This window comes from Bombina bombina, chromosome 3, assembly GCF_027579735.1.
Source record: "Bombina bombina isolate aBomBom1 chromosome 3, aBomBom1.pri, whole genome shotgun sequence".
Lineage (NCBI taxonomy): Eukaryota > Metazoa > Chordata > Amphibia > Anura > Bombinatoridae > Bombina > Bombina bombina.
The window spans coordinates 1,293,220,236-1,293,236,139 of record NC_069501.1 but is presented as its reverse complement, the minus strand read 5'-3'; the positions used below and the strand labels follow the sequence as shown (position 1 = coordinate 1,293,236,139).

The following is a 15,904-nucleotide window of genomic DNA, read 5'->3' as shown; positions in this document are numbered from 1 at the left end:
AAGAGAACAGTTTTAAAAGGTGATGTGTAGCAAGTCGCTCAGTGACATATTGATATAATGACATAGCATGACAAATAGTGATAATGACATAGTAACAAAGTGATAATGATATGATAATATAGTGATACAGAGATAAAGATACATAGAGTCTGACTTCTGACTATAATTATAAATAACAATTGTGGGTTACTCACTCTGAGTGTGGATCATAGCTCCCCCGATCTTCCCGGTGCGCAATGTAGAATGGAGGATCATAGGTCGCGAAATCCACCTAAACATCAGGAAGTTACACACTTTGTCTGTCAAGTCGCTTACAGTACTAGTATCTAATGGCAAATACTGTCAGCATGTGTCTATACCTTTATACACTGTTCCTACAAGTATGTACATGGTCACTGTCACCAGAGGTAAGTCACAGTGGGAAGCCATTCATTAGGTTACTGAGAACTCTCCCTGACATTGGTCCTAACAGAATTAACTGCTCCTGTAGTCACCTAAGGATGCAACTCACATTGAGACATTAGGACCTGAAGGGTTCTTATCATACTGTGACACGTCATCCAGATGTGGAGAATACCCCTAACTAGATTACAGACCTTCACAGGGGATCAGTTTTATTTACACATTCCATTGTTAACCTCAAAGATCTGTCAAATATGTTTTACTAAATCGTGACCAGTCAACTGGGCTTATGCAGAAAGCAGCACCCAGATTCTTAAACAAAAACAAAAACAGATGGTTTACCTTAGAGTGGAGCTTTCCCAGAAAGACAGTGACCAAGCGCATGTTATAAGACTGTAGGCAAAGCTACATTAATTTCATAAGCAGTGTTATAGGGATCGAGTCGCTCAGTGACATATTGATATAATGACATAGCATGACAAATAGTGATAATGACATAGTAACAAAGTGATAATGATATGATAATATAGTGATACAGAGATAAAGATACATAGAGTCTGACTTCTGACTATAATTATAAATAACAATTGTGGGTTACTCACTCTGAGTGTGGATCATAGCTCCCCCGATCTTCCCGGTGCGCAATGTAGAATGGAGGATCATAGGTCGCGAAATCCACCTAAACATCAGGAAGTTACACACTTTGTCTGTCAAGTCGCTTACAGTACTAGTATCTAATGGCAAATACTGTCAGCATGTGTCTATACCTTTATACACTGTTCCTACAAGTATGTACATGGTCACTGTCACCAGAGGTAAGTCACAGTGGGAAGCCATTCATTAGGTTACTGAGAACTCTCCCTGACATTGGTCCTAACAGAATTAACTGCTCCTGTAGTCACCTAAGGATGCAACTCACATTGAGACATTAGGACCTGAAGGGTTCTTATCATACTGTGACACGTCATCCAGATGTGGAGAATACCCCTAACTAGATTACAGACCTTCACAGGGGATCAGTTTTATTTACACATTCCATTGTTAACCTCAAAGATCTGTCAAATATGTTTTACTAAATCGTGACCAGTCAACTGGGCTTATGCAGAAAGCAGCACCCAGATTCTTAAACAAAAACAAAAACAGATGGTTTACCTTAGAGTGGAGCTTTCCCAGAAAGACAGTGACCAAGCGCATGTTATAGACTGTAGGCAAAGCTACATTAATTTCATAAGCAGTGTTATAGGGATGCGTATTGGTGATGAGTGTAATTACTATCTAGTTCCTTAATACTTACCTCCCATGGTACCATCTCATCTGGAACTGGATATCGAATAATCTTGGATTCTGGATATTGCAGTATCCTGGCATTCACATGATACAGACAGTTCCTCTCATTCACAGAAGAAATATTGGCCTTGTCTTCCGAGTCTAATGAGCTGGTGTGAGCTGTACAGAAGAAAGAAAGATTTAATAAACCATAACTCTATACATGGTGGGAGTGGAGTGTGAGCTGTACAGAAGAAAGAAAAATTTGATAAACCATAACTCTATACATGGTGGGACTGGAGTGTGAGCTATACAGAAGAAAGAAAGATTTGATAAACCATAACTCTATACATGGTGGGACTGGAGTGTGAGCTATACAGAAGAAGGAAGCATTGGATAAACCATAACTCTATACATGGTGGGACTGGGGTGTGAGCTGTACAGAAGAAGGAAGCATTGGATAAACCATAACTCTATTCATGGTGGGACTGGGGTGTGTGCTGTACAGAAGAAGGAAGCATTGGATAAACCATAACTCTATACATAGTGGGATTGGGGTGTGAGCTGTACAGAAGAAGGAAGCATTGGATAAATCATAACTCTATACATGGTGGGACTGGGGTGTAAACTGTACAGAAGAAGGAAGCATTGGATAAACCATAACTCTATACATGGTGGAACTGGGGTGTGAGCTGTACAGAAGAAGGAATCATTGGATAAACCATATCTCTATACATGGTGGGACTGGGGTGTGAGCTGTACAGAAGAAGGAAGCATTGATGAACCATAATTCTATTCATGGTGGGACTGGGGTGTGAGCTGTACAGAAGAAGGAAGCATTGGATAAACCATAACTCTATATATGGTGAGACTAGGGTGTGAGCTGTACAGAAGAAGGAAGCATTGGATAAACCATAACTCTATACATGGTTGGACTGGGGTGTGAGCTGCACAGAAGAAGGAAGCATTGGATAAACCATAACTCTATACATGGTGGGACTGGGGTGTGAGCTGTACAGAAGAAGGAAGCATTGGATAAACCATAACTCTATACATGGTGGGACTGGGGTGTGAGCTGTACAGAAGAAGGGACCATTGGATAAACCATAACTCTATACATGGTTGTACTGGGGTGTGAGCTGTACAGAAGAAGGAAGCATTGGATAAACCATAACTCTATACATGGATCGACTGGAGTGTGAGCTGTACAGAAGAAGGAAGCATTTGATAAACCATATCTCTATACATGGTTCGACTGGAGTGTGAGCTTACAGAAGAAGGAAGCATTGGATAAACCATAACTCTATTCATGGTGGGACTGGGGTGTAAGCTGTACAGAAGATGGAAGCATTGGATAAACAATAACTCTATATATGGTGGTACTGGGGTGTGAGCTGTACAGAAGAAGGGAGCATCGGATAAACAATAACTCTATACATGGTGGTACTGGGGTGTGAGCTGTACAGAAGAAGGAAGCATTGGATAAACCATAACTCTATACATGGTGGGACTGGGGTGTGAGTTGTACAGAAGAAGGAAGCATTGGATAAACCATAACTCTATACATGGTGGTACTGGGGTGTGAGATGTACAGAAGAAGGGAGCATTGGATAAACCATAACTCTATACATGGTGGGACTGGGGTGTGAGCTGTACAGAAGAAGGAAGCATTTGATAAACATTAACTCTATACATGGTGGGACTGTGGCGTGACTTGCACAGAAGAAGGAATCATTGGATAACCCACAACTCTATACATGGTGGGACTGGGGTGTGAGCTGCATAGAAGGAAGCATTGGATAAACCATAACTCTATACATGGTTGGACTGGGGTGTGAGCTGCACAGAAGAAGGAAGCATTGGATAAACCATAACTCTATACATGGTGGTACTGGGGTGTGAGCTGTAGAGAAGAAGAAGGAAGCATTGGATAAACCACAACTCTATACATGGTGGGACTGGGGTGTGAGCTGTACAGAAGAAGGAAGCATTGGAAAAAACATAACTCTATACATGGTGGCACTGGAGTTTGAGCTGTACAGAAGAAGGAAGCATTGTATAAACATTAACTCTATACATGGTGGTACTGGAGTTTGAGCTGTACAGAAGAAGGAAGCATTGGATAAACCATAACTCTATACATTGTGGGAGTGGAGTGTGAGCTGTACAGAAGAAAGAAAGATTTGATAAACCATAACTCTATACATGGTGGGACTGGAGTGTGAGCTATACAGAAGAAAGAAAGATTTGATAAACCATAACTCTATATATGGTGGTACTGGGGTGTGAGCTGTACAGAAGAAGGGAGCATTGAATAAACCATAACTCTATACATGGTGGGACTGGGGTGTGAGCTGTACAGAAGAAGGAAGCATTGGATAAACATTAACTCTATACATGGTGGTACTGGAGTTTGAGCTGTACAGAAGAAGGAAGCATTGGATAAACCATAACTCTATACATTGTGGGAGTGGAGTGTGAGCTGTACAGAAGAAAGAAAGATTTGATAAACCATAACTCTATACATGGTGGGACTGGGGTGTAAGCTGTACAGAAGATGGAAGCATTGGATAAACAATAACTCTACATATGGTGGGACTGGGGTGTGAGCTGTACAGAAGAAGGAAGCATTGGATAAACCATAACTCTATACATGGTGGGACTGGGGTGTGAGCTGTACAGAAGAAGGAAGCATTGGATAAACCATAACTCTATACATGGTGGGACTGGGGTGTGAGCTGTACAGAAGAAGGAAGCATTGGATAAACCATAACTCTATACATGGTGGGACTGGGGTGTGAGCTGTACAGAAGAAGGAAGCATTGGATAAACCATAACTCTATACATGGTGGGACTGGGGTGTGAGCTGTACAGAAGAAGGGACCATTGGATAAACCATAACTCTATACATGGTTGTACTGGGGTGTGAGCTGTACAGAAGAAGGAAGCATTTGATAAACCATATCTCTATACATGGTGGGACTGGGGAGTGAGCTGTACAGAAGAAGGAAGCATTGGAAAAACCATAACTCTATACATGGTTCGACTGGAGTGTGAGCTGTACAGATGAAGGAAGCATTTGATAAACCATATCTCTATACATGGTTCAACTGGAGTGTAAGCTGTACAGAAGAAGGAAGCATTGGATAAACCATAACTCTATACATGGTGGTACTGGGGTGTGAGATGTACAGAAGAAGGAAGCATTTGATAAACATTAACTCTATACATGGTGGGACTGTGGTGTGACCTGCACAGAAGAAGGAATCATTGGATAAACCACAACTCTATACATGGTGGGACTGGGTTGTGAGCTGCACAGAAGAAGGAAGCATTGGATAAACCATAACTCTATACATGGTTGGACTGGGGTGTGAGCTGTACAGAAGAAGGAAGTATTTGATAAACCAAAACTCTATACATAGTGGGACTGGGGTATGAGCTGTACAGAAGAAGGTAGCATTGGATAAACCACAACTCTATACATGGTGGGACTGGGGTGTGAGCTGTAAAGAAGAAGGAAGCATTGGAAAAAACATAACTCTATACATGGTGGTACTGGAGTTTGAGCTGTACAGAAGAAGGAAGCATTGGATAAACCTTAACTCTATATATGGTGGGACTGGGGAGTGAGCTGAAAAGAAGAAGGAAGCATTGGAAAAACCATAACTCTATACATGGTGGTACTGGAGTTTGAGCTGTACAGAAGAAGGAAGCATTGGATAAACCTTAACTCTATATATGGTGGGACTGGGGTGTGAGCTGTACAGAAGAAGGAAGCATTGAATAAACCATAACTCTATACATGGTGGGAGTGGAGTGTGAGCTGTACAGAAGAAAGAAAGATTTGATAAACCATAACTCTATACATGGTGGGACTGGAGTGTGAGCTATACAGAAGAAAGAAAGATTTGATAAACCATAACTCTATACATGGTGGGACTGGGGTGTGAGCTGTACAGAAGAAAGAAAGATTTGATAAACCATAACTCTATACATGTTGGGACTGGAGTGTGAGCTATACAGAAGAAAGAAAGATTTGATAAACCATAACTCTATACATGGTGGGACTGGGGTGTGAGCTGTACAGAAGAAGGGAACATTGAATAAACCATAACTCTATACATGGTGGGACTGGGGTGTGAGCTGTACAGAAGAAAGAAGCATTGGATAAACCATAACTCTATAGATGGTGGTACTGGGGTGTGAGCTGCAATGAAGAAGGAAGCATTGGATAAACCATAACTCTATTCATGGTGGGACTGGGGTGTGAGCTGTACAGAAGAAGGAAGCATTGGATAAACCATAACTCTATTCATGGTGGGACTGGGGTGTGAGCTGTACAGAAGAAGGAAGCATTGGATAAACCATAACTCTATACATGGTGGGACTGGGGTGTGAGCTGTACAGAAGAAGGAAGCATTGGATAAACCATAACTCTATACATGGTGGGACTGGGGTGTGAGCTGTAGAGAAAATGGAAGCATTTTATAAACCATAACTCTATACATGTTGGGACTGGGGTGTAAGCTGTACAGAAGAAGGAAGCATTGGATAAACCATAACTATATACATGGTGGGACTGGGGTGTGAGCTGCACAGAAGAAGGAAGCATTGGATAAACCATAACTCTATACATGGTGGAACTGGGATGTGAGCTGCACAGAAGAAGGAAGCATTGGATAAACCATAACTCTATACATGGTGGTACTGGGGTGTGAGATGTACAGAAGAAGGAAGCATTTGATAAACCATAACTCTATACATGGTGGTACTGGGGTGTGAGATGTACAGAAGAAGGAAGTATTGGATAAACCATAACTCTATACATGGTGGGACTGGGGTGTGAGATGTACAGAAGAAGGAAGCATTGGATAAACCATAACTCTATACATGGTGGGACTGGGGTGTGAGCTGTACAGAAGAAGGGAGCATTTGATAAACCATAACTCTATATATGGTGGGACTGGGTTGTAAGATGTACAGAAGAAGGAAGCATTGGATAAACCACAACTCTATACATGGTGGGACTGGGGTGTGAGCTGTACAGAAGAAGGAAGCATTGGATAAACCATAGCTTTATACATGGTGGGACTGGGGTGTGAGCTGTACAGAAGAAGGAAGCATTGGATAAACCATAACTCTATATATGGTGGCACTGGGGTGTGAGCTGTACAGAAGAAGGGAGCATTGGATAAACCATAACTCTATACATGGTGGGACTGGGGTGTGAGCTGTACAGAAGAAGGAAGCATTAGATAAACCATAACTCTATACATGGTTGTACTGGGGTGTGAGCTGCACAGAAGATGGAAGCATTGGATAAACCATAACTCTATACACGGTGGGACTGGGGTGTGAGCTGTACAGAAGAAGGGAGCATTGGATAAACCATAACTCTATATATGGTGGGACTGGGGTGTGAGATGTACAGAAGAAGGAAGCACTGAATAAACCATAAATCTATACATGGTGGGAATGGGGTGTGAGCTGTACAGAAGAAGGAAGCATTGGATAAACCATAACTCTATAGATGGTGGTACTGGGGTGTGAGCTGCAATGAAGAAGGAAGCATTGGATAAACCATAACTCTATTCATGGTGGGACTGGGGTGTGAGCTGTACAGAAGAAGGAAGCATTGGATAAACCATAACTCTATTCATGGTGGGACTGGGGTGTGAGCTGTACAGAAGAAGGAAGCATTGGATAAACCATAACTCTATACATGGTGGGACTGGGATGTGAGCTGCACAGAAGAAGGAAGCATTGGATAAACCATAACTCTATAGATGGTGGTACTGGGGTGTGAGCTGCAACGAAGAAGGAAGCATTGGATAAACCATAACTCTATTCATGGTGGGACTGGGGTGTGAGCTGTACAGAAGAAGGAAGCATTGGATAAACCATAACTCTATTCATGGTGGGACTGGGGTGTGAGCTGTACAGAAGAAGGAAGCATTGGATAAACCATAACTCTATACATGGTGGGACTGGGGTGTGAGCTGCACAGAAGAAGGAAGCATTGGATAAACCATAACTATATACATGGTGGAACTGGGATGTGAGCTGCACAGAAGAAGGAAGCATTGGATAAACCATAACTCTATGCATGGTGGTACTGGGGTGTGAGATGTACAGAAGAAGGAAGCATTTGATAAACGATAACTCTATACATGGTGGTACTGGGGTGTGAGATGTACAGAAGGAAGCATTGGATAAACCATAACTCTATACATGGTGGGACTGGGGTGTGAGATGTACAGAAGAAGGAAACATTGGATAAACTATAACTCTATACATGGTGTGACTCGGGTTTGAGCTGTACAGAAGAAGGAATCATTTGATAATCCATAACTCTATACATGGTGGTACTGGGGTGTGAGCTGTACAGAAGAAGGAAGCATTGAATAAACCATAACACTATACATGGTAGTACTGGGGTGTGAGCTGTACAGAAGAAGGAAGCATTGGATAAACCATAACTCTATACATAGTGGCACTGGGGTGTGAGCTGTACAGAAGAAGGAAGCATTGAATAAACCATAACACTATACATGGTAGTACTGGGGTGTGAGCTGTACAGAAGAAGGAAGCATTGGATAAACCATAACTCTATACATGGTGGGACTGGGGTGTGAGATGTACAGAAGAAGGAAGCATTGGATAAACCATAACTCTATACATGGTGGGACTGGGGTGTGAGCTGTACAGAAGAAGGAAGCATTGGATAAACCATTACTCTATACATGGTGGGACTGGGGTGTGAGCTGTACAGAAAAAGGAAACATTGGATAAACCATAACTCTATACATGGTTGTACTGGGGTGTGAGCTGTACAGAAGAAGGAAACATTGGATAAACCATAAATCTATACATGGTGGGACTGGGGTGTGCACTGTACAGAAGAAGAGTGCATTGGATAAACTATAACTCTATACATGGTGGGACTGGGGTGTGAGTTGTACAAAAGAAGGAAGCATTTGATAATCCATAACTATATACATGGTGGTACTGGGGTGTGAGATGTACAGAAGAAGGAAGCATTTGATAAACCATAACTCTATACATGGTGGTACTGAGGTGTGAGCTGTACAGAAGAAGGAAGCATTTGATAAACCATAACTCTATACATGGTGGGACTGGGGTGTGAGCTGTAGTGAAGAAGGAAGCATTGAATAAACCATAACTCTATACATGGTGGGACTGGGGTGTGAGCTGTACAGAAGAAGGAAGCATTGGATAAACCACAACTCTATACATGGTGGGACTGGGGTGTGAGCTGTACAGAAGAAGGAAGCATTGGATAAACCACAACTCTATACATGGTGGTACTGGAGTTTGAGCTGTACAGAAGAAGGAAGCATTGGATAAACCATAACTCTATACATGGTGGGACTGGGGTGTGAGCTGTACAAAAGAAGGAAGCATTGAATAAACCATAACTCTATACATGGTGGGACTGGGGTGTGAGCTGTACAGAAGAAGGAAGCATTGGATAAACCATAACTCTATACATGGTGGGACTGGGGTGTGAGCTGTACAGAAGAAGGAAGCATTGGATAAACCATAACTCTATACATGGTGGGACTAGGGTGTGAGCTGTACAGAAGAAGGAAGCATTGGATAAACAATAACTCTATATATGGTGGGACTGGGGTGTGAGCTGTACAGAAGAAGGAAGCATTGGATAAACCATAACTCTATACATGGTGGGACTGGGATGTGAGCTGTACAGAAGAAGGAAGCATTGGATAAACCATAACTCTATACATGGTTCTACTGGGGTGTGAGCTGTACAGAAGAAGGAAGCATTGGATAAACCATAACTCTATACATGGTGGGACTGGGGTGTGAGCTGTACAGAAGAAGGAAGCATTGGATAAACCATAACTCTATACATGGTGGGACTGGGGTGTGAGCTGTACAGAAGAAGGAAGCATTTGATAATCCATAACTCTATACATGGTGGGACTGGGGTGTGAGCTGTACATAAGAAGGAAGCATTTGATAAACCATAACTCTATACATGGTGGGACTGGGGTGTGAGCTGTACAGAAGGAGGAAGCATTGAATAAACCATAACTCTATACATGGTGGGACTGGGGTGTGAGCTGTACAGAAGAAGGAAGCATTGGATAAACAATAACTCTATACATGGTTGGACTGGGGTGTGAGCTGTACAGAAGAAGGAAGCATTGGATAAACCATAACTCTATACATGGTGGTACTGGGGTGTGAGCTGTACAGAAGAAGGAAGCATTGGATAAACCATAACTCTATACATGGTGGGACTGGGGTGTGAGCTGTACAGAAGAAGGAAGCATTGGATAAACCATAACTCTATACATGGTGGGACTGGGGTGTGAGCTGTACAGAAGGAGGAAGCATTGAATAAACCATAACTCTATACATGGTGGGACTGGGGTGTGAGCTGTACAGAAGAAGGAAGCATTGGATAAACAATAACTCTATACATGGTGGGACTGGGGTGTGAGCTGTACAGAAGAAGGAAGCATTGGATAAACCATAACTCTATACATGGTGGTACTGGGGTGTGAGCTGTACAGAAGAAGGAAGCATTGGATAAAACATAACTCTATACATGGTGGGACTGGGGTGTGAGCTGTACAGAAGAAGGAAGCATTGGATAAACAATAACTCTATACATGGTGGGACTGGGGTGTGAGCTGTACAGAAGAAGGAAGCATTGGATAAACCATAACTCTATACACGGTGGGATTGGGGTGTGAGCTGTACAGAAGAAGGGAGCATTGGATAAACTATAACTCTATATATGGTGGGCCTGGGGTGTAAGATGTACAAAAGAAGGAAGCATTGAATAAACCATAACTCTATACATGGTGGGACTGGGGTGTGAGCTGTACAGAAGAAGGAAGCATTGGATAAACCATAACTCTATACATGGTGGGACTGGGGTGTGAGCTGTACAGAAGAAGGAAGCATTGGATAAACCATAACTCTATAGATGGTGGGACTAGGCTGTGAGCTGTACAGAAGAAGGAAGCATTGGATAAACAATAACTCTATATATGGTGGGACTGGGGTGTGAGCTGTACAGAAGAAGGAAGCATTGGATAAACCATAACTCTATACATGGTGGGATTGGGATGTGAGCTGTACAGAAGAAGGAAGCATTGGATAAACCATAACTCTATACATGGTGGGACTGGGGTGTGAGCTGTACAGAAGAAGGAAGCATTGGATAAACCATAACTCTATACATGGTGGGACTGGGGTGTGAGCTGTACAGAAGAAGGAAGCATTTGATAATCCATAACTCTATACATGGTGGGACTGGGGTGTGAGCTGTACAGAAGAAGGAAGCATTGGATAAACCATAACTCTATACATGGTGGGACTGGGGTGTGAGCTGTACAGAAGAAGGAAGCATTGGATAAACCATAACTCTATACATGGTTCTACTGGGGTGTGAGCTGTACAGAAGAAGGAAGCATTGGATAAACCATAACTCTATACATGGTGGGACTGGGGTGTGAGCTGTACAGAAGAAGGAAGCATTGGATAAACCATAACTCTATACATGGTGGGACTGGGGTGTGAGCTGTACAGAAGAAGGAAGCATTTGATAATCCATAACTCTATACATGGTGGGACTGGGGTGTGAGCTGTACATAAGAAGGAAGCATTTGATAAACCATAACTCTATACATGGTGGGACTGGGGTGTGAGCTGTACAGAAGGAGGAAGCATTGAATAAACCATAACTCTATACATGGTGGGACTGGGGTGTGAGCTGTACAGAAGAAGGAAGCATTGGATAAACAATAACTCTATACATGGTTGGACTGGGGTGTGAGCTGTACAGAAGAAGGAAGCATTGGATAAACCATAACTCTATACATGGTGGTACTGGGGTGTGAGCTGTACAGAAGAAGGAAGCATTGGATAAACCATAACTCTATACATGGTGGGACTGGGGTGTGAGCTGTACAGAAGAAGGAAGCATTGGATGAACCATAACTCTATACATGGTGGGACTGGGGTGTGAGCTGTACAGAAGGAGGAAGCATTGAATAAACCATAACTCTATACATGGTGGGACTGGGGTGTGAGCTGTACAGAAGAAGGAAGCATTGGATAAACAATAACTCTATACATGGTGGGACTGGGGTGTGAGCTGTACAGAAGAAGGAAGCATTGGATAAACCATAACTCTATACATGGTGGTACTGGGGTGTGAGCTGTACAGAAGAAGGAAGCATTGGATAAAACATAACTCTATACATGGTGGGACTGGGGTGTGAGCTGTAAAGAAGAAGGAAGCATTGGATAAACAATAACTCTATACATGGTGGGACTGGGGTGTGAGCTGTACAGAAGAAGGAAGCATTGGATAAACCATAACTCTATACACGGTGGGATTGGGGTGTGAGCTGTACAGAAGAAGGGAGCATTGGATAAACTATAACTCTATATATGGTGGGCCTGGGGTGTAAGATGTACAAAAGAAGGAAGCATTGAATAAACCATAACTCTATACATGGTGGGACTGGGGTGTGAGCTGTACAGAAGAAGGAAGCATTGGATAAACCATAACTCTATACATGGTGGGACTGGGGTGTGAGCTGTACAGAAGAAGGAAGCATTGGATAAACCATAACTCTATACATGGTGGGACTAGGCTGTGAGCTGTACAGAAGAAGGAAGCATTGGATAAACAATAACTCTATATATGGTGGGACTGGGGTGTGAGCTGTACAGAAGAAGGAAGCATTGGATAAACCATAACTCTATACATGGTGGGATTGGGATGTGAGCTGTACAGAAGAAGGAAGCATTGGATAAACCATAACTCTATACATGGTGGGACTGGGGTGTGAGCTGTACAGAAGAAGGAAGCATTGGATAAACCATAACTCTATACATGGTGGGACTGGGGTGTGAGCTGTACAGAAGAAGGAAGCATTTGATAATCCATAACTCTATACATGGTGGGACTGGGGTGTGAGCTGTACATAAGAAGGAAGCATTTGATAAACCATAACTCTATACATGGTGGGACTGGGGTGTGAGCTGTACAGAAGGAGGAAGCATTTGATAATCCATAACTCTATACATGGTGGGACTGGGGTGTGAGCTGTACATAAGAAGGAAGCATTTGATAAACCATAACTCTATACATGGTGGGACTGGGGTGTGAGCTGTACAGAAGAAGGAAGCATTTGATAATCCATAACTCTATACATGGTGGGACTGGGGTGTGAGCTGTACATAAGAAGGAAGCATTTGATAAACCATAACTCTATACATGGTGGGACTGGGGTGTGAGCTGTACAGAAGGAGGAAGTATTTGATAATCCATAACTCTATACATGGTGGGACTGGGGTGTGAGCTGTACATAAGAAGGAAGCATTTGATAAACCATAACTCTATACATGGTGGGACTGGGGTGTGAGCTGTACAGAAGAAGGAAGCATTGGATAAACCATAACTCTATACATGGTGGGACTGGGGTGTGAGCTGTACATAGGAAGGAAGCATTTGATAAACCATAACTCTATACATGGTGGGACTGGGGTGTGAGCTGTACAGAAGGAGGAAGCATTTGATAATCCATAACTCTATACATGGTGGGACTGGGGTGTGAGCTGTACATAAGAAGGAAGCATTTGATAAACCATAACTCTATACATGGTGGGACTGGGGTGTGAGCTGTACAGAAGGATGAAGCATTGAATAAACCATAACTCTATACATGGTGGGACTGGGGTGTGAGCTGTACAGAAGAAGGAAGCATTGGATAAACAATAACTCTATACATGGTGGGACTGGGGTGTGAGCTGTACAGAAGAAGGAAGCATTGGATAAACCATAACTCTATACATGGTGGTACTGGGGTGTGAGCTGTACAGAAGAAGGAAGCATTGGATAAACCATAACTCTATACATGGTGGGACTGGGGTGTGAGCTGTACAGAAGAAGGAAGCATTTGATAAACCATAACTCTATACATGGTGGGACTGGGGTGTGAGCTGTACAGAAGAAGGAAGCATTGGATGAACCATAACTCTATACATGGTGGGACTGGGGTGTGAGCTGTACAGAAGGAGGAAGCATTGAATAAACCATAACTCTATACATGGTGGGACTGGGGTGTGAGCTGTACAGAAGAAGGAAGCATTGGATAAACAATAACTCTATACATGGTGGGACTGGGGTGTGAGCTGTACAGAAGAAGGAAGCATTGGATAAACCATAACTCTATACATGGTGGTACTGGGGTGTGAGCTGTACAGAAGAAGGAAGCATTGGAAAAAACATAACTCTATACATGGTGGGACTGGGGTGTGAGCTGTAAAGAAGAAGGAAGCATTGGATAAACAATAACTCTATACATGGTGGGACTGGGGTGTGAGCTGTACAGAAGAAGGAAGCATTGGATAAACCATAACTCTATACACGGTGGGATTGGGGTGTGAGCTGTACAGAAGAAGGGAGCATTGGATAAACTATAACTCTATATATGGTGGGACTGGGGTGTAAGATGTACAAAAGAAGGAAGCATTGAATAAACCATAACTCTATACATGGTGGGACTGGGGTGTGAGCTGTACAGAAGAAGGAAGCATTGGATAAACCATAACTCTATACATGGTGGGACTGGGGTGTGAGCTGTACAGAAGAAGGAAGCATTGGATAAACCATTACTCTATACATGGTGGGACTGGGGTGTGAACTGTACAGAAGAAGGAAGCATTGGATAAACCATAACTCTATACATGGTGGGACTGGGGTGTGAGCTGTACAGAAGAAGGAAGCATTGGATAAACCATAACTCTATACATGGTGGGACTGGGGTGTGAACTGTACAGAAGAAGGAAGCATTGGATAAAACATAACTCTATACATGGTGGGACTAGGCTGTGAGCTGTACAGAAGAAGGAAGCATTGGATAAACAATAACTCTATATATGGTGGGACTGGGGTGTGAGCTGTACAGAAGAAGGAAGCATTGGATAAACCATAACTCTATACATGGTGGGACTGGGATGTGAGCTGTACAGAAGAAGGAAGCATTGGATAAACCATAACTCTATACATGGTTGTACTGGGGTGTGAGCTGTACAGAAGAAGGAAGCATTGGATAAACCATAACTCTATACATGGTGGGACTGGGGTGTGAGCTGTACAGAAGAAGGAAGCATTGGATAAACCATAACTCTATACATGGTGGGACTGGGGTGTGAGCTGTACAGAAGAAGGAAGCATTTGATAATCCATAACTCTATACATGGTGGGACTGGGGTGTGAGCTGTACAGAAGAAGGAAGCATTTGATAAACCATAACTCTATACATGGTGGGACTGGGGTGTGAGCTGTACAGAAGGAGGAAGCATTGAATAAACCATAACTCTATACATGGTGGGACTGGGGTGTGAGCTGTACAGAAGAAGGAAGCATTGGATAAACCATAACTCTATACATGGTGGTACTGGGGTGTGAGCTGTACAGAAGAAGGAAGCATTGGATAAACCATAACTCTATACATGGTGGGACTGGGGTGTGAGCTGTACAGAAGAAGGAAGCATTGGATGAACCATACTCTATACATGGTGGGACTGGGGTGTGAGCTGTACAGAAGGAGGAAGCATTGAATAAACCATAACTCTATACATGGTGGGACTGGGGTGTGAGCTGTACAGAAGAAGGAAGCATATACATGGTGGGACTGGGGTGTGAGCTGTACAGAAGAAGGAAGCATTGGATAAACCATAACTCTATACATGGTGGTACTGGGGTGTGAGCTGTACAGAAGAAGGAAGCATTGGATAAAACATAACTCTATACATGGTGGGACTGGGGTGTGAGCTGTAAAGAAGAAGGAAGCATTGGATAAACAATAACTCTATACATGGTGGGACTGGGGTGTGAGCTGTACAGAAGAAGGAAGCATTGGATAAACCATAACTCTATACACGGTGGGACTGGGGTGTGAACTGTACAGAAGAAGGAAGCATTGGATAAAACATAACTCTATACATGGTGGGACTGGGGTGTGAGCTGTAAAGAAGAAGGAAGCATTGGATAAACAATAACTCTATACATGGTGGGACTGGGGTGTGAGCTGTACAGAAGAAGGAAGCATTGGATAAACCATAACTCTATACACGGTGGGATTGGGGTGTGAGCTGTACAGAAGAAGGGAGCATTGGATAAACTATAACTCTATATATGGTGGGACTGGGGTGTAAG

The 15,904-nt window shown here is 42.9% G+C and overlaps 1 protein-coding gene across 1 annotated transcript in view; it reads right to left on the bottom strand.

The window, feature by feature from the left end:
- LOC128652765 (transient receptor potential cation channel subfamily M member 2) overlaps positions 1 to 15,904 on the bottom strand; it is a 1,288,705-nt gene that overhangs the window by 284,728 nt on the left and 988,073 nt on the right. The window contains exons 22-23 of the mRNA XM_053705696.1: positions 1,697 to 1,848; positions 1,005 to 1,081 (exon numbers count right to left, since the gene is read on the bottom strand). Of these exons, the coding sequence (XP_053561671.1) occupies positions 1,005 to 1,081; positions 1,697 to 1,848 (229 nt within the window). The remainder of the gene's footprint in view (positions 1 to 1,004; positions 1,082 to 1,696; positions 1,849 to 15,904) is intronic.